The sequence below is a fragment of the Phyllopteryx taeniolatus genome, chromosome 8 (genome assembly GCF_024500385.1).
Source record: "Phyllopteryx taeniolatus isolate TA_2022b chromosome 8, UOR_Ptae_1.2, whole genome shotgun sequence".
Taxonomy (NCBI): Eukaryota; Metazoa; Chordata; class Actinopteri; order Syngnathiformes; family Syngnathidae; genus Phyllopteryx; species Phyllopteryx taeniolatus.
In genome coordinates this window covers 27,273,733-27,295,217 of record NC_084509.1, presented here as the reverse complement: position 1 = coordinate 27,295,217, position 21,485 = coordinate 27,273,733, and the positions used below count along the sequence as shown (strand labels likewise).

The 21,485-nt window shown below is 48.6% G+C and overlaps 2 protein-coding genes across 3 annotated transcripts; both read right to left on the bottom strand.

The window, feature by feature from the left end:
- Positions 1-1,912: 1,912 nt before the first annotated feature.
- Positions 1,913-4,349, bottom strand: sb:cb81 (mRNA decay activator protein ZFP36L1-like). Its single transcript, XM_061782456.1, has 2 exons — positions 3,973-4,349; positions 1,913-2,941 (listed from the first exon to the last, which is right to left on the bottom strand). Exons 1-2 carry the CDS (start codon positions 4,147-4,149, stop codon positions 1,913-1,915), a joined length of 1,206 nt encoding a protein of 401 aa, XP_061638440.1. The 5' UTR covers positions 4,150-4,349.
- Positions 4,350-9,280: 4,931 nt separating this feature from the next.
- On the bottom strand, positions 9,281-20,391 carry nyap2a (neuronal tyrosine-phosphorylated phosphoinositide-3-kinase adaptor 2a). Of its 2 annotated transcripts, XM_061782623.1 has the most exons (7): positions 20,211-20,391; positions 17,663-18,001; positions 15,889-16,105; positions 14,998-15,263; positions 13,614-14,420; positions 12,487-12,581; positions 9,281-10,953 (listed from the first exon to the last, which is right to left on the bottom strand). In XM_061782623.1, exons 3-7 carry the CDS (start codon positions 16,092-16,094, stop codon positions 10,744-10,746), a joined length of 1,584 nt encoding a protein of 527 aa, XP_061638607.1. In that variant the 5' UTR covers positions 16,095-16,105; positions 17,663-18,001; positions 20,211-20,391; the 3' UTR covers positions 9,281-10,743. The 2 variants fall into 2 exon arrangements, with proteins under 2 accessions (XP_061638607.1, XP_061638608.1); XM_061782624.1 differs by lacking the exon at positions 17,663-18,001.
- Between the last annotated feature and the right edge of the window lie 1,094 nt (positions 20,392-21,485).

Sequence of the window (21,485 nt, the reverse complement as noted above, 5' to 3'; positions counted from 1 at the left end):
TATGTGCTTTATTTAAGATCGTTTATAATAATATTGTATGACCACTCAGCAGCATTTTAAGATAGCATCCATTGAGTTCAAAATCCCATTTCAAAACAAAGCAAAAAAACAAGCGAGTGGCAAATACGACCCAGACCCACCCGCGAAGGACGAAAAACTCTTCCCAAAAATTTTTTCAAAAGTATGAATCCACAAAAAGCCTTTTTTTGTGTGTTGATTTTTTTTGTCCCAAACACAGCATGTGCCCCCGTGGCTAGCAGTCGATGCAAATACGGCGATATTCCTACTGACAGAGTGGAGTCACTTACCAGCTCAAGCCTTTCAACCAGGAACGTGCCCCGCATTGACCCCAGGTGGTGATCAAGCACCTGCTCTTTTGCACGGGGTGAAAAAAGTGCCCTTTTTTCAAAATGTATTTATCAATATCCATCCATTCATTTTCTGAGCCGCTTCTCCTCACGCGGGTCGCGGGCGTGCTGGAGCCTATCCCAGCCATCATCGGGCAGGAGGCGGGGTACACCCTGAACTGGTCGCCAGCCAATCGCAGGGCACATAGAAACAAACAACCATTTGCACCTGCGGGCAATTTAGTTGTCAATCAACCTAGCATGCATGTTTTTGGGATGTGGGAGGAAAGCGGAGTGCCCTGAGAAAAGCCACGCAGGCACGGGGAGAACAGGCCGGGGTTCCTCAGAACTGTGAGGCTGATGCTCTAACCAGTCGGCACAACTGATGGATAACGTCCACCCGTAGCGCTTCTCCTCACGCGAGTTGCGGGCGTGCCGGAGCCCGGCCCAGCCATCTCCTTTTCTAGCCAATCACGGCACCCACCTGTTCCCAATTGGCCTGTTCACCTGTGGGATGTTCCAAACACGTGTTTGATGAGCATTCCTCAACTTTCTCACTCTTTTTTTGCCACCATTCCCAACGTGTTGCAGCCATCAAATTCTAAGTTCATGGTTTTTTTACTAAAAACAATGAGGTTTGTCAGTTTGAACATGAAATATCTTGTCTTGGTAGTGTATTCAATGAAATATAGGTTGAAGATGATTTGCAAATCATTGTATTCTGTTTTGATTTATGATTAACACAACGTCCCAACTTCATTGGAATTGGGGTTGCATTTTTGAAGGTTGGGTAACTGAGTTTTCATAGTTGTAATTTTGTAATATTGATTTTGCAAAGTAAAAGTGACATTTAATGTTTAAATAAATAGTCTTTAATGTTTAAATAAAGAGTCTTTTTTTTGTATTCTTGGTATCCTCCAAAATAAAACACAAAACCTTGACAGTCTTCATTAATTCTCAATACTTTCCAAAATAAAACACCAAAGTGAGTCACGTGTTTTTTTCTTAAGAACATTTATTTTTAAAGTACCATGAACAACAATATATTAAAATAAAGAACTCAAAAATGTGTAAACAACTGCGCTTAAATTACACGAGCTCATCATCATCAAACCACAAAATAATATAGCCTTTACTTTGAAGGGACACAAAGAAATAAATAAGCCTTTTAATTTAAGTAGAATGTAAGACAGATGGCTTCCTGGTAAAGAAAACAAAAATGGTTTTATTTCAACTTTGACCTGCCAATCACAAAGTTAGCGTGCTAACCTGTTAGCAGTTAGCAAGCAGCAAAATTCTTCAACCAAAGAAAATTCAAGCTTTTCTTCAGCATTCCGAACACACTTGATATAAAAACAGCCAATATCAGCGGGTGCACTCATGCTAGTTAGCAGCACTCTAGTTAGCCTGTCCCGTCTTTCTTAAAGCTGACGGCAGGAAGTTCTGCAGAACCTCCAGCAGGGGGCGACAGCCCGGTATACGGCAGCAGACACGAGGACGAGAGCAAAAGGGCGAGCAGCGCTACAGCTGTTGCGACCGTGCGCTTTGACAAGTTCCGGCCGGGTCTACTCGTCGGTGGCGGACAGGCGGCTGAAGATGGGCAGGCGGCGCCCCTCGCAACCCGGAGACTCGGCGCCGCCGCAGCCGGAGCTCAGGGAGCAGGACGAGGCGTAGCCCTCCTCGGAGAGCGAGTCGGTCGAGGAGCAGCGCCGGAGGCCGGGGGGCCCGAGGAGGGCGGCCGGCGTCTCGGGAGGGGCGCGGCGCGGGAGGCGTCCGGGGGCCGGAGCGGGGCGCCCGGCGTCCGCTCGGTCGTCGGCGGCGAAGAAACGGAGAACGAAGTCGGCGTCGTTGGCGAAGTCCTTTTCTCCGGCCAGCTCGGTGGCGGCGGAGAAAGCGTTGGGGAAAGGGCGGAGAAGCCCCGGCTTCGGGAAGGGGGGCGAGAGGAGCTCCGGGCTCCCCGAGAGTGAGGCCGAGGACGACAGGGCCAAGAGCGGCGGCGACCGCCGGGGCGAAGGCCGCGCATCGTCTACGGACGAGAAACCCGCGAAGCTGAGGCTGTGGCGCAGAGGCGGCGGCGGCGGCGGCCCGGCCCTCGCCTCGAGCAGCTCCTCGGCGTTGTGGACAAAGTGGCAGCGGGCGCCGTACGGGCAGAAGCCGACGGTGTGGAAGGTGCGGCACGGCTCCGTCTTGTACTTGGGGTGGCGGCTCAGACCTCGCAGCTCGTCCGCCCCGTGCGCAAACTGGCACTTGGCGCCGTACTTGCAGACGCCGCTTTCCTCGAAGGTGCGGCACAGTTCCGTCTTGTAGCGCGCCGAGACCCGCGGCGAGGGTGGCGCCGGCCCGGAGGTCGGGTCGGCTACGTACGGGCCCGGCGGCGCCTCGTCGTCCGCGGGGACGCTGACCGAGCGGTCCGTCCTGAAGGGGATGCGGCTGAGCAGCGAGCGCGGAAGCCGACCCTCCCGCCGCCATCGCGGCCACCCGGCCCACGGCCCGGTGTCGGCGAACTTGGAGTCGGGCGGGGCGACGGGGCAAAGGGAGCGGTGGCGGCGGAGGCCGCAGGCCGACGCCTCCGACAGGCCCGGACCGACGAAGTTCTGAAAACCAAAGAAGAGCGAGACAGCGTGAGGCCTCTCGTACGCTGCTGATAGCAACTGATTTGGACGTGCAACAGGATCAATACATTCATCAACGACTCATCGATTATCAAATTCATTGAAAACTGTTTGATTCGAGACTTTCATTCATTCATCTTCATCTTCCGTTCCGCGGACGTGCTGGAGCCCATCCCGGCTATCTTCGGGTGAGAGGCGGGGTACACCCTGAACCGGTCGCCAGCCAATCGCAGGGCAAAGAGAAACAAACAACCATCGGGCGATTTAGAGTCTTCAATGAACCTACCACGCATGTTTTGGGGATGTGGGAGGAAACCGGAGTGCCCGGAGAAAAGCCGGGATTCGAACCCCGGTCCTCAGAACCGTTTCCACCGTGCCGCCCGATTCGAGACTGTCGTGCTTCTCCTCCCGCGGGTCGCGGGCGTGCTGGAACCCATCCCAGCTATCATCGGGCAGGAGGCGGGGCACACCCTGAACTGGTCGCCGGCCAATCGCAGGGCACATACAAACAAACAAGCATTCGCACTCACAGTCACACCTACGGGCAATTTAGAGTGTCATCAATATCATAAAATGACAACTTTACATAAAACTTCTCCCCTCCAACAAAATACATTTTTGCTCTTGTCAATATTCCCCCCAAAAATCTTGCAAATACACAACTTTATTCTCCTCACATTACAAATGTATTTTTATACAAAGTATGAATCTGTTACCTTTAGGGCTGCAATTAACAATAACTTTAATAACTGACTAATATGTTGATTATTTTTGGATTAATCGTGTCAAAACCTATTTTTACATTTCCATCCCTTCATTCCCAAACAGGACAGTTTTTGTTCTTGAAGGAAACACAACTTGATTCCGACTTTCTTCCTCACAAACGTTTGAATCGTTCCAGCAACGCGCCGTCGTTCCGTTCCACGACGACGGTCCTCGGAAACATTTGCGACGTTTCAAAGTCGGCCGCCGGGCGAAAAAGGAGAAAAGGATTTGCCGCCACCGCCGCTCACCTCGCACAAGTCCGGGTCCACTTCCAAGAAGGCCGTGAGGAAGTCGGAGGGCATGTTTGGGGTCCACGCCGGACGGTCGGGGTTCCTTCTCTTCGGAGGCGCGGGGTCCCGCGTGGGGCGGCGGGGGCTGGCGGCAGCACGCGCGACGCGTCTCCGGGACTGGAGTTCCTCCACCATCTGCTTAAATAGTTGGTGGGTGGGACATGAAACGCGAGCCCCCGCCCACCCAGGACCCCCGGGGGCGGGCTCCGCGTCCAACTGGTAAAATTCCCAAGGGTGGATTTTGGGCCGACCCGGTCCTTTCCAACTTCAACTCTTGGACGAAATCGATTGGAGCTGCAACAACTGACAACTCATTGATGATCAAATTCATATTTTGATGCTGAATTCATCGTTTAGAGACCTCGTTTATCCTGTCCAGATGCGGGCGTGAGGAAGCTCCTCTTCTGACGCCGCTGTATCGCGCGTCAACTTGCTTTTGCTGCTTCGCAAATTTTCCATCGTGGACGATCCGCCATACCGCGGCATTTTGCAGTCACTGTTTAGCTAGGGAGGAGCGGGCCGATATTAGCGCTTTCCAAGTTGGCAAACACCGCGCGTGTGATGGAGTCACACCGACGACCCGTCTGACAGCTTCTTCCCGCTCGCTTCCAGGAACGACGGCAACATTTGAAGGCGACGTGGATGCAAAACAGCAAAACACAACTGACACTTGTTATCACTCGTACACGGTGTGCGCGTGCGTACTCGCGCAGCATTGTACGTGCTGGTGTGAACTGTGAGGTCCTACTAAGGAGCCCTGAGGAACTCCACACTGTGTTGTGGTGATTCTTCTTCTGTAGAGCACCTCATGACAACGACATAGTTTACCAACACTACTATACATGATACAAATACTACGACACCACAAGTGCTACTGAACTACTATTACGACTACGGTAATAGTAGCCGGTGACCCCCCTTGCCCCCCCGCGCGCCCCCTTTATTGGACAAGTGGCCCGTTGGCCACGCGCTGGCCCACGTTGTCGCACATGCGCGCGCACCATGCGGGACTCGTAAAGAGCACGCTGCTGTTGAAGTCGTTTGACCAAAGCGAACCAATTGCGGAAAAGATTGCGTCGTTATGATGTCATAGTGTCTTAACTTGCTATGAAGTTACACTTCGCTTTACATTTGATGACGTTTTACACGCTATGATGTTTTATGATGCAAAAAAAAATGACTTCATGTGTTATTTTTGTTTTTTTTGTGGCTAAGGTGCGAAGGTCACATCGATTGATCGATTGTCCGGAAGGATGGGCCCATTGGCAGGTCGTCACGGCGACGCAGCCGCGATTGGCGATCCTTCGCCGTCGACAAAATTCATCATTTGAAAATTCGGCTTTTTCCGTCGCTCTACCCGAGCTGCGCGCACCGGCGGCCGCTACGCTAGCTTTCGGCCTGGCGTCGTCCCTCTTTTATCCACAAACGCCGGTCATGTACTGACCGTATATTGATTTTGTATTGATTGCTGCAGTGGACGCCGACCGAGTTCGACCGCGAATAGCAAAAAATCTGCCAAAAAGCGACCCTCCTCGTCATTTTGCCGTCTGCTTTTGTGTAAATGCAAAATGGCTGCCTCAGCCCGACGCTTCGGCTCGGGCCGTGTCTTCACCGATATTGATTCAATCGGATCAAAATGGCCCTAAATCTATACACGCTAATATTATATACAACATTAGGCACTGTAGTTAATGAAGTGCGCGCTGAGGACTATCTTTAGCGCTTCTGTCTAATATTGCGCATGTGTGTGCGTGTCGTTGTGAGCTTCACACACACTTCCCCTCCTCACGTCACTTCTCCCTTTGAAGAGCGCCAGCAGGCGGGCCCACTTCCTCCACGACGACACAGGCCGAACTGCGTGCGAGGGCGCGAGGTCGCGAGGTCGGCCAAACGGGCCTGCACTGGATTATGTTTTGACAAAAGAACCAACCTCCCCAGCTACAATTTTCCCGCCAAACGCTTTCCTGTTTTCTGGAATCTGGTGACACGCACAAATACATAATGACAAAAAGACACACACACACACACACACACACACACAGCTGCTTGTATGATGATGCAATATTCAAGCGTGCGTTTCCGGCTGTTAAGAAGACATTCCTTCTTTCAACATAATCCCCACATTATTATTTGGGGAATTATGGATTATTCTGCAATACACACCTCATTGTCATCATGACTCTGTACGCGCGCGTGTGTGTGTGTGTGTGCGTGTGCGGATGTGTTGATAAGTGAGCGGCTTTAACGGCATCGATGTCCTCACCTTAATCATCTCAGCAGTTAACGACATATAACTGCTCACTGTACATGTGTGTGTGTGTGTGTGTGTGCGCGCGCACACGTGCGGTTAGTGTGTGGCAACGTGCGAGCGGCGACGGGTTAACGAACGCAGCTGCCATCCGTTGGGGCGGGCAGAGTACAACAGCACTGGTGGATGTGGTTAGCTGCATTTGTGTGTGCGTCAGTAAGCGGCGCTTTTCACAGAGAGGACACACAAAGCGGGCAAAATCCGGAGAGCAAAAAAAAAACAAACAAAAAAAAAAAAAGCTTGAAACTCAAAAAGTCCATTTAGCTTCATGCTAACAAACGATACAAAAATGCCATAGACAAGCTAACAATTAGCCTGGACAGTTGCAGTGCTATCACCCTTTAAGCAAGGCATATTTGAACACAAATGATGGCGCAACACATGTAGACAAATAATCAAACAATACAGTACAGTTGGCCTCATAGCACAATTGACCTTTTTGGAAAACAAGAATTGCAGCAGACAGCTAAACCTCGACCGCAGAGCCGCCATGTTTTGGCTTCATTCATGTTCAAAACGAGCTTTTAGCATATTTGTATCAATTAATCATATACCACGTGATTGAAAAGTAACTCCCTATTTTTAAGTACTAAGTCATTTAAGTCATTTATTTCTGAACTATAATTCTGACAAGAAATGAACATGAGTTTTATTTCAAGTTGGATATGGGTGCCAGCGTCACCGCATCAACTGATTTCACGAGGAACTCTTGTGGGATGGAAGACCTAACTTCTCGTATTCGCCCTTCAAGTTCTCCCAAAGTCGTTGGTTTGGTAGAATAGACTTGCTCCTTTAATCGTGCAACATACACACACAAAAATGTGAAAAATATTACAACATATGAATACACTATCCATCCATCCATTTTCTACCGCTTATCCGAGGTCGGGTCGCGGGGGCAGCAGCCTCAGCAGGGACGCCCAGACTTCCCTCTCTCCCCAGCCACTTCGTCCAGCTCCTCCGAGGGGATCCCTCATTGTTTGTGCTACAATGGTGCCCTCTTTCGGTTGAATGTTGCAATGACGCCCGTCAAGGCAACCAGGAGATTTCAAGGGAACGTTTGCGGTTTTTAGCCTCACATCAAAATATTTTGACAAGCTAAGGAGTAGGAAGTACAGATATCTGGTTTCAAACGCAGGAATTAAAGGTCAAAGAGTGACGATACAAATGTAGAGCGGCTCCAACTACCGGAGACGATTTCCTTCCTTCTTCCCTCTTGCCATGAAGCAATCGTTTTACAATCAACTAGTCTATCGACGATTCCATTGAGTAAGAGTAATCGCCCCCCATCGATCCTTAAACTGCATTTATTGGTACTGAGTTTATGGTATCAATTCAGTGGACAGAACTTGAGACAAAATCAGCGGATGCTAAAGAGTTAGCAATCGGGATTAGCATTTTAGCTTAAAAAAACAAAACAAAACACTAAGCAGCACTCAGCTCTCTCACGCATTATGTTTTATGTACATTACACATCTAGCAGTGACTTAAAAGTCACTTACAGATGCTCCTCTGCCGTTTTTGGCAAAGTTTATCAGTGGCCCAACATTACGTGCGTCTGCAACAAATGTCCGGGTGAAACACGGACGGTGGCACAAACGTGGTTCCGGGCAGAGCTTCGAGGCAGACATTTTGCGCCAACCTGTTTTAGAAGTCGACTTCACAGGTATTTGATTTTATTTTTTTTTAAATGTGTTAGTTATTGTTCATTTTCATCCAAATTCCAATTCAACCACATCAGGACAAGTCGAGTGGTTACCTTACCCAGGAAATCCTCTTGGGCCTGACGTGGGTCCAAATTGTAGCAAGTGCGCCGATGAGCGCCATACTGCGCTCTCCAAAAAGCGCCTCCATCTGTCCGGCGGCGCTTTCGCATCCAATTTTTGCAGACGACACTATTTATAGCATTTTCAACCACTTGCGCATATCCGGAATGAAAAATGATCGAAAATACTTTGACAATTGCGCAGACTGTTACGCCACGATAACGTAATACGTCACGGTACGTAGACCTCCGGTTGATGCCCCGGCATACCACTTTTGTTTTTTCCCAGCAAGGTCGTGATAGGCTCTTAAAGATTCGGTTCCCGTCAATCAAAGATCTTCACGCCAACGTTTCTTTATATTTTTAACATCTTAGCGATAAAGGAATCGACATTTTTTTTTTTTTTTTTTAGCATTTCCTAAGACAAACATAGATAGCACGATCAAATGAAATACAGTCCAAGTCCAAATGAAATGTTTGTTTTTAGAGATCCGTGCGTGTCGGCGTGTTTGTGCCCTTGTCCATTTGTCGTCTCGGTTCCAATTCAGATTCAATCCTACGACGGGCTGTAATTGTTGCAACCCAAACACAATCAATCACAATAACTCCAAATACAAATAAGATGAACACTGAAGTAGAGGTGCAATTATTAATCGATTCGTCGACAACTAATGGTTGATCACGTTAATCACACAGAGACCTTGTTTCATGTCAAATTGTCCAAATCTCGTGATTTCAGTCTCTGAACAGTAAATCTTCTCCGATTTCTGTCATCCTCCAAGAAAGCAGGGTGATTATCTTTGCCGTTGTTGTTGTTTTTTCTAAATAAGACATTTGCAAACATCTGCTTTTACTTGGGAAAACAGCTCCATATTTTTTGCCGATTTTGTGACGGCTGTTACAGACCAAACCAGGAACGGAATCCGAATCAATTCACGTTTGTACATTTTCTGCATGGTAACTTTGAAATAATGTCCTGTTCTTCAATCAAATTAAGACTTTATTGAATGAATCCAAAAAAGAATCGAGCGTTTAATCGATTATTCAAAATCGTTAGGTGCAGCCTTACATTGCTGTTAGCAATGCTAAGCAAACACGCTTGGATTTCTCTCCATCGCCGTTGGCGTTTCCTGACCATCTGCGTAAGAAAATATGATTTCCAGCTATACAAATGGATTATTGTATATATATACATCTTTATTTTTGGGGTGGGGGACTAATCCTCTTATTTGCTGATTTGGGGTTCTGGCCAAAGCAACAACGTTCGACTTTGTTTGTTTTGTTTTTGATTCACAGGTGTTTTGCATCCGCATGGCAAACGTCCCGTTTTGTCGGCGCTCCTCGTGCACAAAGTGAAAGTTCCTTTTGTCTTCTTTGCCGTTGCATCTACTAAAAGCCCGTGTCGTCGACTTCGCCTGTTCCCTGTCATTTTACTCTCGTGCGTAAATGCACAAGAGTGAGTTTGATGAGATAATAATACACCGTGTGTATGATGCAAGTGTTCGTCCCGCCAGTTTGTGCTAGCCTATTGCTTAGGCTAGCATGCTACCTACGACTATTGACGAGAATCACGTGAAGGTGGTTTGTTTGTCGTGGCATTTTACTGCTGAACGCAGTCGTTTATGTACCGTGGGTTCATGATTGTGTACACGCTCGAAGCATAGTGTTGATGCTTTATGATCCTCCCCATTTTAAAGGGGAACTAAACCAAAGATGTCAAAATATGTATATCTCCCTCATCAGCTGCTGTTTACTTGAAGCTAGCATCTGGCATCGTTCAAGTTGATACTATACCTTTTCTTGCTAGCATATACCTTTGCGGCACAACCCCAAAATCAGGTTCAATTGCTAAAACACACACACATTGGCACTCTATAAAAAAAAAGGTATCATGAATACGACGCTGGCGGTAGTCGTCCACGTCACTCTGCGCTCGCGCGACCCTGACTTTGGTGGCATCATCCCGCCAAACTCTTTTTCAAATGTCTTCGAGCCGCAAGCGAAGCGAGACACAAAATGTCGGATATGAATGCGCACGCACGCACGCACACACGCACGCACGCACCTCGGTGGCGGCTGCGCGATCCATTTTGGGAAGAGGCGCAGTTCGACACGGCTTCTCAGACACGAGCACGTTCACGAGTCGTTCCCAAGCTATTTGCAACACTTTCAGTCGGTTCAGAATGTGGAGAAAGAACAGAGCGTGTCCAACATGGCGCCCCGCTTACGTTGATGAATTATTCCGTTTAATTGTTATTTCACCAACACAATATTAAATATTAAACCGAGTGCCATGTTTCGACTAGTGCTGGCGCACACAATGTATTGTTGCTTCATGAGTTTTGGGGGTTCAGTTCCCCTTGAAGTGCTCTGCTGCCATCTTGTGGCATCTATACTCAATTGCAAACCTCTTTTGGAGGGGTCAATCATTTGCCAATTTCTATTATTCGGGGCAGGGCTCGGTCCGGATGCCCGCAAAGGGCGGCGGTTCACTGCACGTGCTCCGCAATCCTATCCGAAGCAACGGGCAGCAGCTTCGCGGCGCCCCCTGCTGCTCAGAATGGGTGCTCAGCGAGCACGTGATTGAGGTCCCATTTTGTGTGGCCACGAGACAAGTCGGGCCAGACAGAAGACATCGCGGTGGGCGCGGTGCTCCTTAGATGGCAGTGTCCCACAAGACCGCCGCCGCCGTGGACGGAGCGGAATACGGCGGCGGTTGTTTCCTCCTCCAGTCGGGCACGGCGGGCAGGTTGTCCTGTTTGCCGAGATTCTTTTCAGCTCGCTGGCGGCTTTTGATTTGGCGACACAAAACTCTTTTCTTCTCAATCGTCTCCATCATGGTGGCGTCTCCGCACAGCCACGGCATCTAAGGGGCGGAGCAAAGGTCACCCGTCACTCAAACGCCGCACATTTGGCAGACGGCGTAAGTCAACTCCGCTTTATTGGCACATGCAAAAGCAAAACCTCCTTTTCAATCATTCCAAAGCCGTTGATTCTAAGGTCCTCACGTCCAGCTCATACGGTGTAAAAGCATCCACGAGTTGTTATGGTCTACCGCCCTCCTGGTCTTTACGTTGAGTTTTTAAGTCTGACCCCTGACCTTGGCTTTATCCACCTACTGTGCAATATAGAAAGTGACTTGAACATTGTGCAACCATCCATATACGTACTGTGCAATATTACCACTTATTCCACAATTCTATTTGTCATTTTCTTGCATTGTGCATATTTTACATCTTATTTTATTTTTGTATGTTTTACATACAATCCCCTCCAAAAGTATCGGAAGGGCTTTGTTTTTGTTGTATACCGAGGACATTTGGGTTTCAGATCAAAAGATCGGAAAAGTTCGGAATTGCAGCTTTCATGTCCTGGTATTTACATCTCGATGTGTTAAACGACGAACGACAGAGCAGCTTTTGTTTGAAGCCACCCACTTTTCAAGTGAGCAAAAGTATTGGAACAGACATTATTAAATGAACAACATTCATTATTTGTTGGCATAACCATTACTTTGCAAGAACTGCATCAAGCCTGTGACCTATTGAGTTGACCAGAATGTTGCATTCTTCACTTTTCCAGGCCTTTACTGCAGCCTCTTTCAGTTCTTGTTTGTTTCTGTGGGTTTCTCCCTTCAGTCTCCTCTTCAGGTTGTAAAATGCATGCTCTATTGGGTTTAGGGCCGGTGACTGACTCGGCCACTCGAAGACCTTCCACTTTTTCCCCCTTGATGAAGTCCTTTGTCGTGTTGACATTGTGTTTTGGGTCAACAAACACAAACTGAAAGAGGCTGCAGTGAAGTCAATGTGTGGCAGGCTCGATGTACTTATTCCAAGTCAAGGTTATGCCTCCAAATATTCAATGTTATTCACTTAAAGTTCATTTAATCATCTCCGTTCCAATACTTTTGCTCACTTGAAAAGTGGGTGGCTTCAAACAAAAGGACGTAGTCTCTCCGGCGTGTCCCGGGTCGTCCCCGGGGTCTCCTCCCGTATTGCAAAGGATTTGCAAATCATTGTATTCGGTTTTCATTTTCACAACGTCCCAACTACATTGGAATTGGGGTATGTATCGTAAGTGTATCGTGAGAATAAACGCCATTCTATTCCATCTAATTTACGTTCAGTAGCTAGTGTGGCTAGCAAAAAAATATAGTGGATGACTTTATGGAGACAATAATAATCATTTATTTCTTAATTAGGATGCGACAGATAAAAGATGCATTCTGTTGGGAACTGGTGCTATAGAAATCGAATTGACGTGACATTTCTTTCCTTGGTTAGCTGCTAGGGCTAACGGCGAACAGTCCATTGTCTTCTCGTCTATAAAGAGTACGAGAATGAACAGGAGCTGTGGAAAAAAAAATGGAGATTTTCTTTTTCCCATTGGTTCATGTTACCTGGCTGAGGGCGGGATGGTCTTGCGGCGCTGAAGGCATCGAAGGCACCCCCGACGTTGATGACGAGCGACCGAGTTGTCGCAAACACTTTAATTCTGTCCCCGAAAAACAAAACCAAACAAAAAGTTGATTCGCAATTCACAATCCCAGTTATGTCAAGGTACTTCCCATCGAAAGTCTCCAAAATCGTATTCATTACACTTGAAGACTGTTGGTGAGCTCCAAAATAATCTGTTCCCAAACTGAAGTGTTTGGGAACTGAGGTTCTGGACTGCAAAGCAGGATCAGGAATCATCCAAAAATCGGTCGTATATGTAATATGGGTTCATGACTGCGTACATGCTAGAAGCATGGCGTTGATGCTTTATGATCCTCTCCATTATAACTAAGGGGAACTAAAGCGTAACTGTCTGTTATATTCTTCTTCATGGGCTGCTGTTTACCGAAGTCTACCAAGTCTGTATTCTAAAAAAATATGTTTCAATCATCGCATCCGCCTTGGTGTCATCACTTATGGGGGGCTGCTATTTTGAGGTCTTTTCACGAGTGTGAATTTGCGTGAATGTGCCATTAGCCAAGCCGTTGCGAAACCAGCTCCTGGAAAAGCTGACTAATTGCGGCGATGGACTGATGATTAAGCCACTTCGCTGAATGGGTGAATTTCTTTCCCTCCGTTTTTGCTGCTCTACCCGATCATCTCCAACTCTCGCGACTCCCCGTCAATCAGCCAGACCTTTTGACAGACGTCGGCCGGCGGTACGGAAACGTGAACGCTGCCTTCGGCCCTGCGCCCCAGCGGGCTGCTTTCTCACGGATTGACGATGAGCTCGTACAACATTTGTCAGACGACACGGATGAACCAAACAACTTACTCATCATTAACATTCAAATCTATATACGAGCAGTCATTTGAAGGTTTTTTTGTTTTTGTTTTGACTTTCGAGCAAAGACTCGCAAATAGGAGCGACGTATGGAGGGAGCGAACTCAGTTCATCTCGCTTTACAACAGGCAGCAGTTCGGCAAATAGTAAACGATTCTTTTTCGTGTGATCAAGTACGACCTCGTCACGTCGGCAAATCGCACGGTACTCAGGAAGTGCAGCAGTACTCATCCGACCGTGTCGTACCTTCAGTGCTGTGCCTGCTCCTCCAGTCTTTGTTGGCGGACGTTTGCGGCGCCGTGAGGTCGTCCAGCGACGCGGCCGAGTTGCCGTACTTCGTCCCCGCGCCCTCCGGGGGCCGGCCGGCCATCAAGGCGTTGTAGGGGGGCGGTCTCTTCAGGCTCAAAGGCGTCCGAGAGTGGCCCGCGCTCACGGGGGAGGGGCACGCCGATTGGCTGCGCGGGTGCGCGTTCCCGTTGTGGGCGGAGCTAGACGACGTGTACGGGCCGGACGGAAGAGGCGCAGACGAGCGACCCGAAGACGTGACGTTGGACGCGGGCGGCCACTCTTCTTCGTCTTTGCTCCTTGCGGAGCTTCTGGAATGTTCCGCGAGCCCCGCCTTTTTCCCCAGCATAGACAGCTGAGTGACGTCTACGGGGGTCAGCGGAGACTCGTCCGAATTGGGGGACCGCTGAGGGGGGAACGGCGGGAAGACAAGCAACGGCGGCCGGTGCGTCAGCAGGTTGGGAAAAGGTTGAGGGATGTGGCACAGAGACAAGCAGGAATCCGAGTATTTCATTTCCTCGTACACCGACTCGTTCTGATCGTCCGGACTTTTGACGGGGACGTTTCCCGTCATTTCGATGTAAACGGACTCGGAATCGTCTCGGGAAGCCCAAAAGCGACTTTGCGAAGACGGCGTGTCCGTCTGGTGGCTGCCATGGTTACCCACGTGGGATTCGTCAAAGGACGAGCTGAGCTGCGTGTTTGGGTTGCGTTTGGGTTTGGGCGGAGGCGCCTTCTTCGAGTCCTCACTGCACGCGTGGAAGTGAACTGCAAGCACACAAACATCTCAGCGGTTCTAAAAAAAAGCAATGCCGAGGTGGGCACGGTCAGGCGGGTCAATCGTCCTAGTAGAAACTGTATTGTCAAACTGCTGTTTACAGGATGATTTGCCTCATGAATCATTTCAATTTCAATGCATATCGATGCATATCACAAGAGAGGTTTTCTACACGGAGCAGGTCTAAAAGCGCGCTTAATTACAAGAGCAACTCAACCCCATACGAGCAAGCACGAGGCGACAAAGGTAAGGAAAAAGTCCGACTTGGGAAGAAAGCTGGAGCAGACCCGACACTCGGTGTGGGGTGGCCGTCTCCCTTGACCCGTTGGGTTATAAAGTAGAAGAGGAGGGAGAGAGAGAGAGGTGTGGTTTTTGGCTGCCCGCCTGGGACCACGGGCACCTACGATTGCCGGGAGAGGTTTGAAAGATCGCCGGGGCAGAGATCAGAAGTGAGAGGCGGGCACGCAGCACTACAACTGTCTAGCTGTTTGTTGCGGCTCGTCTGCGATGCTCTTTGTCCTAAGGTGAACACGGCGACGACATAAACGGTGGCGTAACGGCGCTCACCTTCATCTTGCTCCTGAGTTTGCGTATGAAGCGCCTCCGCGCTGCCGCTGAGTTTGGTGTTGGGATCCCTCTTGGGTTTGGGCGGCGGTTGTTTTCGCTCGTCGGCGGCGTCGGCGCCCACCGAGGTGAGGGACTGAGAGCGGACGCCGAAGGCCTGGCCGGGAGCGGGCAGGCGGTCCTGCGGCGGCGGCACGGTCATGAAGCCCATCCGGAAATGTTTTCCGCAATACGCCACGTCCGTTGCGCCGGCCGCCTCGTCGTCAGTCCTAGAGAAATGCATCGTGAAAGCGCTCGGATGACACTCGACGACCGCGACGGCCCCCTTCGAGTCTGTCACGGGAAAAATGGCGACGCCCTAAAAGTCGAGAGACGCTGAGAACAATTTCATCGGAATACAACCAGATTGGCAGCTGCTAACAAGTTCCGAACTCTTCCTCCTCAAGCGAGCTCATAGATACAAATGTGAACACGCAGTTTATTATGTTAATTATAACATCATCCGAATTCTGCTCCAGTGTGAGGATAAAACAGGTCACCTTGTTCCTGTCTCCTCCTCTCTCGGTGTTTCGCTTTGCTGTGAGACTAAAGACTAAGATGTCTTTATTTAGATGCTGGGGTGCCAGTTGCATAAGGCAGAAGATAAATGCCTGTTCACGTTGTTCGAAATAAAAGTAGACAATATTCTGGCAACTAACTCCCTTACAAACCTGACTGACGGTAATGCGCAAGAGGCTCCGCCCATCCACACAACCAGGAAACTGAAAACAACTAAAACATAGCAACCAAACAATCACAGGGGGACCGAGCCCTGAGCCCTGAGGGACTACGTCGGGTAGACGGATGGCTGATTGATGAAAGAGACTTCAGGAGAACGTACGCTATGCGGCTCACCTTTTTATTGCCTCTCCTTGACGTTTCTTCTTCTGCTTTTTTTCCTGCAAGTAGGTCCAGTTGGCATTGTTCCGAACGCGGTCGCTCTCTCGGGAAATGTCCGAGGCGTTCTGGATGACGAGGTCGTCGTACGCCTGAAGGCAGCGGTCCTCCACGTATTGGAAGAACCGGCGCAGGGTTGAACCCTCCTCTTGAGATGCCATCATTCCTGGAGGACCTGAGCACAGAGGAACATTGTTGGGAAACGGAATTAGAATCCAAATAGGTTCGCAACGACCGAATGGATAAGGGTTAGAAGACCGAGGGTTCTGGTCCCTTTGAGGGCCTGTGAAACTTCTCATTCATCCAGGTCATTTCATTCTCAGGGCATCGAATTGTTCTGTTTTTGTCTTAGAAGACGTTTGGCCCCCCCCATCCGAGCGAGCTGGCTTCAGCAGTTCATGCGACAAGACGAGTACATTTATTCTAATTCAAAACATACCACCTGAGTCGTAACAACCTCGTAAGCACCTCGCGCAAAAGACCACTGCTCTAGTTTCCTGGCCGGATTACTTAACTCTGGTTATAAGTTAAAAAGAAGGAATTGGGCCGCTGTCTACTTCAAATGAAGAGTAAACAAACTAAAATGGTGGGCGGTGTGCTATCGGCAGAAGGCTGCATGGCTGTAGCTTGTAAAACCTCCGCGTACATCACATCACCGTTCTCACACAGTCGTCGGGTAAGTTGATCTCCGCTCTTATATTTACAAATGATTGTACGTGACTTGATAATATTAATATAATAATATTTTAATGTCAGGTCATGGAGACACTTTTATCATGTTTTTTTTAAAACTGCAAATTCCAGCTTTAATGAGGGAGTTTCCACCCAGCGGCTCGTCTTGACGGGACGGCAGTGACCTCTGTGCCGGCCGGGCATCTTAACGACTGTCGTTTTGCTTTCCCAAACCGTGATACCGTTCGAGGCTGGGGGCGTGTCTCCAACTTGAAGCATCAGTGGTTGAGTTTGCACACCAGGACCTGACAAAACCGGCCCCGGTTTTGTCCAACTACTGTATATCCTTGTGTCTGTGTTATACTGCCCTCAGGTGGCCAAGGCACACACCAAAAGGAGCAGCACAATGTCCATTGAATTCAAGCAAAAATTGTGGCACATTTGCCCACGAATGATCGCGGTCAGATGTTTGGTGGCGGTCGGAGGGGCTGTAGGCGCAGAATGGCAGCCATGCTTCCGTCAGACGGCCCCCTGCGGGGCAGCTGTGGCTACACAATTGCAATGCAATTGTAAAGCGTCCTTGAGTGCCGAGAAAAGCGCTAAATAAGGCGAATGCAATACTCGTATTATTAAAGAGGATTTGAGACAATTGTTTTGAGGATGAAATCCAATTCTTCTCTCCTGGACCTCCTTCGCCATTTACGAATTCCACAGCGTTCGTCATCACGTTCGTATCCTGACCGTGGCGACATCACCGCGTCCCCTCCCCCACACCGCCGCCACCTCTCAGCATCTCTCCCAAAATGGAACAGGAAGTCAGCCAGCCAGCCGTAACCTAGCAACAGCAGCATCTCTCAGGGGAGCATGATGTCATGCTTCCGAACGAGAGGGACGAGAGGAAACGGGAACGTGCTTCGAGTTAGGTCACGTTCACTTGATTTATTTAAGGCTGAGACTTGTCGTCATGCAGGACCAATCCACTCCCTCTCTCCCTTCCTGTCTTCTTACGCAAAGATTAAAATGCAAAATCCTCACATGACAAAACATTCAAGATGCTTACCGCAAGACTCACACTCTCTCCATCCTTCCTTCCTTCAGTGTCTCCTTCTATAAGTCCTTCTACGCCTCCTTGACTCCTTGCGCGCTTTGCGTCCTTCTGTGTCCCCTGCACTCCTTCCTACGCCACCTTATCTCCTTCTACGTCTCCTTCCTCACGTCCATCCCTCCTCGCGTCTCCTTCGGTCGGCAAGTCCTCAATCGGGTTCGGCGATCGTTCGGCAAAGACCAGCGGCCACATTCAAATCGGCTCGTCTCTAGCGGCTGCGTGAGGCGCCCGAGGAAGGCTGAAACCATGGCAACCTGACGGCATCAGCAGTCACTTGACTCCTCCCCATGGCAGCTGGGGAGGGGGGGGGGGGGCGTCATTTGAACATAACTTTCGTCACCATTTTCCTCACTATACTTCCTTTTCCTCACTATACTTCCAAAGGTGCTATTACCCTGAAAATTTCAAATTCTGGTCGGATAAGAGGAAAATTGAACTGTTTGGATGCCATAATGCACACCAGGTTTGGAGGAGAAATGGCACCGCACATCACCCTAAAAACATCATACCAACAGTGAGGTTCGGAGTTGGGAACATGGTGGTGTGGGGCTGCTTTTCAGCAAATGGTACTGGTAAACTTCACGTTATTGAAGGAACAAAGGTACGGAGACATTCTCGACAAAAATCTGCTGCCATCTACGAGGATGACGAAAAATGAAACGAGGATGGGCAATAAAGCAGGATAATGATCCAAAACATACTGCCAAGGAAACTCTCAATTGGTTTCAAAGAAAAAAAAATAAAGCCGTTAGAATGACCCAGCCATTACCTGACTTGAATCCAATTGAAAATCTATGAAAAGACCTGAAACTCAAGGTCCATAAAAGAAGCCCACGGAAACATCAAGATTTGAAGACCGTTTGTGTGGAGGAATGGGCCAAAATCACCCCAGAGCAATGCGTGCGACTAGTTTCTCCATAGAGGAGGCGTCTTGAAGCTGCCATTGCAAACAAAGGCTTTTGTGCAAAGTATTCAAGAAATACTAATTGGCGTGTTCAATACTTTTTCCCGGTGTCATTTCACGTAACTTAATTTCTGAGCTCATTTGTTTTACTTTCTTTGTATGTATGGAAGGCGGCACGGTGGAATACCAGATGGCGTGTTGAATACTTCTCCCCTGTGTCATTTCACATTAGTACACACAACTTAATTTATGATCTTACTTGTTCTTTCCTTTGTACGTATGGATTGGGTGGTTCCCGACATCTGGTGAAAATTTCATGTCAGTAGAAACTTTGGAAATATATTTAGTGAGAAAAAGGGTGATGTGTTAAATACGTATTTCAGCCCCTGCATATGTATATAAAGATTTATATTCTCAAAAAACAAAACAAAAAAGGAAACCAAGGCACCTGGAAAATCTAAATACAAAATGAACAAAGTCCAAAATCAAGATTCAAAGTGACAAAGAAACAAAACCTTATCTTGGGTATTTCGACCGCCACAGCCTGACTCTCTAATCCAGAGAAGGACAGCTACTTCTGTTTGACCCCGTTTTGTATCCGCTTTGTCCATATTTGGCTAAGACTGCCCCCTTTCCTGATTGGTTGCCTCCCTGTCGTGAGAGCACGCGTTTGTTATGTCGACAACGCTGGCTCGGGAGCGGTGAGGTAGGCGGGAATCTTCGCTAGTGACGTAGATAAGCTTGAGAAATCACGTTTACTGAGACACCATAGAGACAATATTCAACCATAGGTGAGGGTAGGAACGGAGATCCACCGGTAAATCGAGAGCTTCGCCTTTCGGCTTAGCTCCTTCTTCACCACAACGAACCAATACGAAGTCCGCATCACTGCAGACGCCGCACCGATCCGCCTGTCAATCTCGCGTTCCATTCTTCCCTCACTCGTGAACAAGACCTAAAGATACTTGAACTCCTCCACTTGGGGTAGGATCTCATCCCTGACCCGGAGAGGGCACGTCGCCCTTTTCCGACTGAGGACCACGGTCTCAGACTCGGGAGTTGCCGATTCTCATTCCCAGCCGCTACACACTCGGCTGCGAACCGCTCCGGTGAGAGTTGGAGATCACGGCTTGATGAAGCCAACAGAACCGCATCATCTGCAAAAAGCAGAGATGCAATACAGAGGCCACCAAACCGGACCCCCTCTACGCCTCGGCTGCGCCTTTATAGTGGTTTTTGGAGCCGTGCTTTGTCTGGTCCCTCACCTAGGACCTGTTTGCCATGGGTGACCCTGCCAGGGGCGTGAAGCCCCAGACAACTTAGCTCCTAGGATCATTGGGACACACAAAGCCCTCCACCACGATAAGGTGACGGCTTCCAGGAGGGGTCTGGACACCTCTGCTAGTATAATTGAAGGTCTCAGAACACAACTGACAGAGCACTTTACCGTGTATGTCAATCTGTTAAAATAATACAAAATATTGATTTCATTTTCATTAGCTCTAGAGACACACAATAAATATGCAGTATATCACATCTACTGAAGTCAAAAGATAGTGAATATTAAAGATCAACATAAATTTGAAACTGAAAACTTACCTTGCCAATGTGTTCCCCTCGAGTTGTCATTACAGAATGCGCTGCAATCCTGGCAACTTCATAGTTACGTTTCTCTCCATCCGAGCCCATTTGAAACCTTCTTTATCGATTTCTCTGGCACAGTTTTCCTCACATTTCTGTGGCACGTTCACCATTGCGATTCTCAGGCCTGAATATTACATCACAAATGCTAAAAAAAAAAAAAAAAAAAAAAGTTTGTGTGGCAAAATACAGGACCTTTAAAAAAACAAATCTGTCAATAAAAACTAGTACAGAACAGTGTATACATCCAGTAGTGTTCTAGATGGATGGAAAGAATATTCGAGGAGTTGAGAATGTGGAAAATGAGAGAGAAGGGAGAGTAGAAGAGGCAAGTGTGGTGGACCAGGAAGTGGCAATGATTAGTCAGGGGGAAGTTAGAAAGGCATTAAAGAGGATGAAAAATGGAAAGGCAGTTGGTCCTGATGACATTCCTGTGGAGTTATGGAAGCATCTAGGAGAGGTGGCTGTGGAGTTTTTGACCAGCTTGTTCAATAGAATTCTAGCGCGTGAGAAGATGCCTGAGGAATGGAGGAAAAGTGTGCTGGTGCCCATTTTTAAGAACAAGGGTGATGTGCAGAGCTGTGGCAACTGTAAAGTTGATGAGCCACACAATGAAGTTGTAGGAAAGAGTCGTGGAGGCTAGACTCGGGACAGAAGTGAGTATTTGCGAGCAACAGTATGGTTTCATGCCTAGAAAGAGTACCACAGATGCATTATTTGCCTTGAGGATGTTGATGGAAAAGTACAGAGAAGGTCAGAAGGAGCTACATTGTGTATTTGTAGATCTAGAGAAAGCCTATGACAGAGTACCCAGAGAGGAACTGTGGTACTGCATGCGGAAGTCTGGAGTGGCAGAGAAGTATGTTAGAATAGTACAGGACATGTACGAGGGCAGCAGAACAGCGGTGAGGTGTGCTGTCGGTGTGACAGAAGAATTTAAGGTGGAGGTGGGACTGCATCAGGGATCAGCACTGAGCCCCTGCCTGTTTGCAGTGGTGATGGATAGAGAGATGAGGTTAGACTGGAATCCCCGTGGACCATGATGTTTGCAGATGACATCTGCAGTGAAAGCAGGGAGCAGCTGGAGGAACAGTTAGAAAGATGGAGGCATGCACTGGAAAGAAGAGGAATGAAGATGTAAGACAGAATATATGTGCATGAATGAGATGGGTGGTGGGGGAAGAGTGAGGCGACAGGGAGAAGAGACAGCGAGGGTGGAGGACTTGAAATACT

Bases quoted from the DNA above. Each gene is read 5' to 3' on its own strand.
- sb:cb81 (XM_061782456.1), bottom strand. From the start codon at position 4,149: ATGGTGGAGGAACTCCAGTCCCGGAGACGCGTCGCGCGTGCTGCCGCC. The intron at 2,942-3,972 runs GTGAGCGGCGGT...TTTGGTTTTCAG, and splicing joins TGGACCCGGACTTGTGCGAG to AACTTCGTCGGTCCGGGCCT.
- nyap2a (XM_061782623.1), bottom strand. From the start codon at position 16,094: ATGATGGCATCTCAAGAGGAGGGTTCAACCCTGCGCCGGTTCTTCCAA. The intron at 14,421-14,997 runs GTGAGCGCCGTT...GTGTGCTTGCAG, and splicing joins AACTCAGGAGCAAGATGAAG to TTCACTTCCACGCGTGCAGT. The intron at 12,582-13,613 runs GTACGACACGGT...TTTCGGGGACAG, and splicing joins GAGCAGGCACAGCACTGAAG to AATTAAAGTGTTTGCGACAA.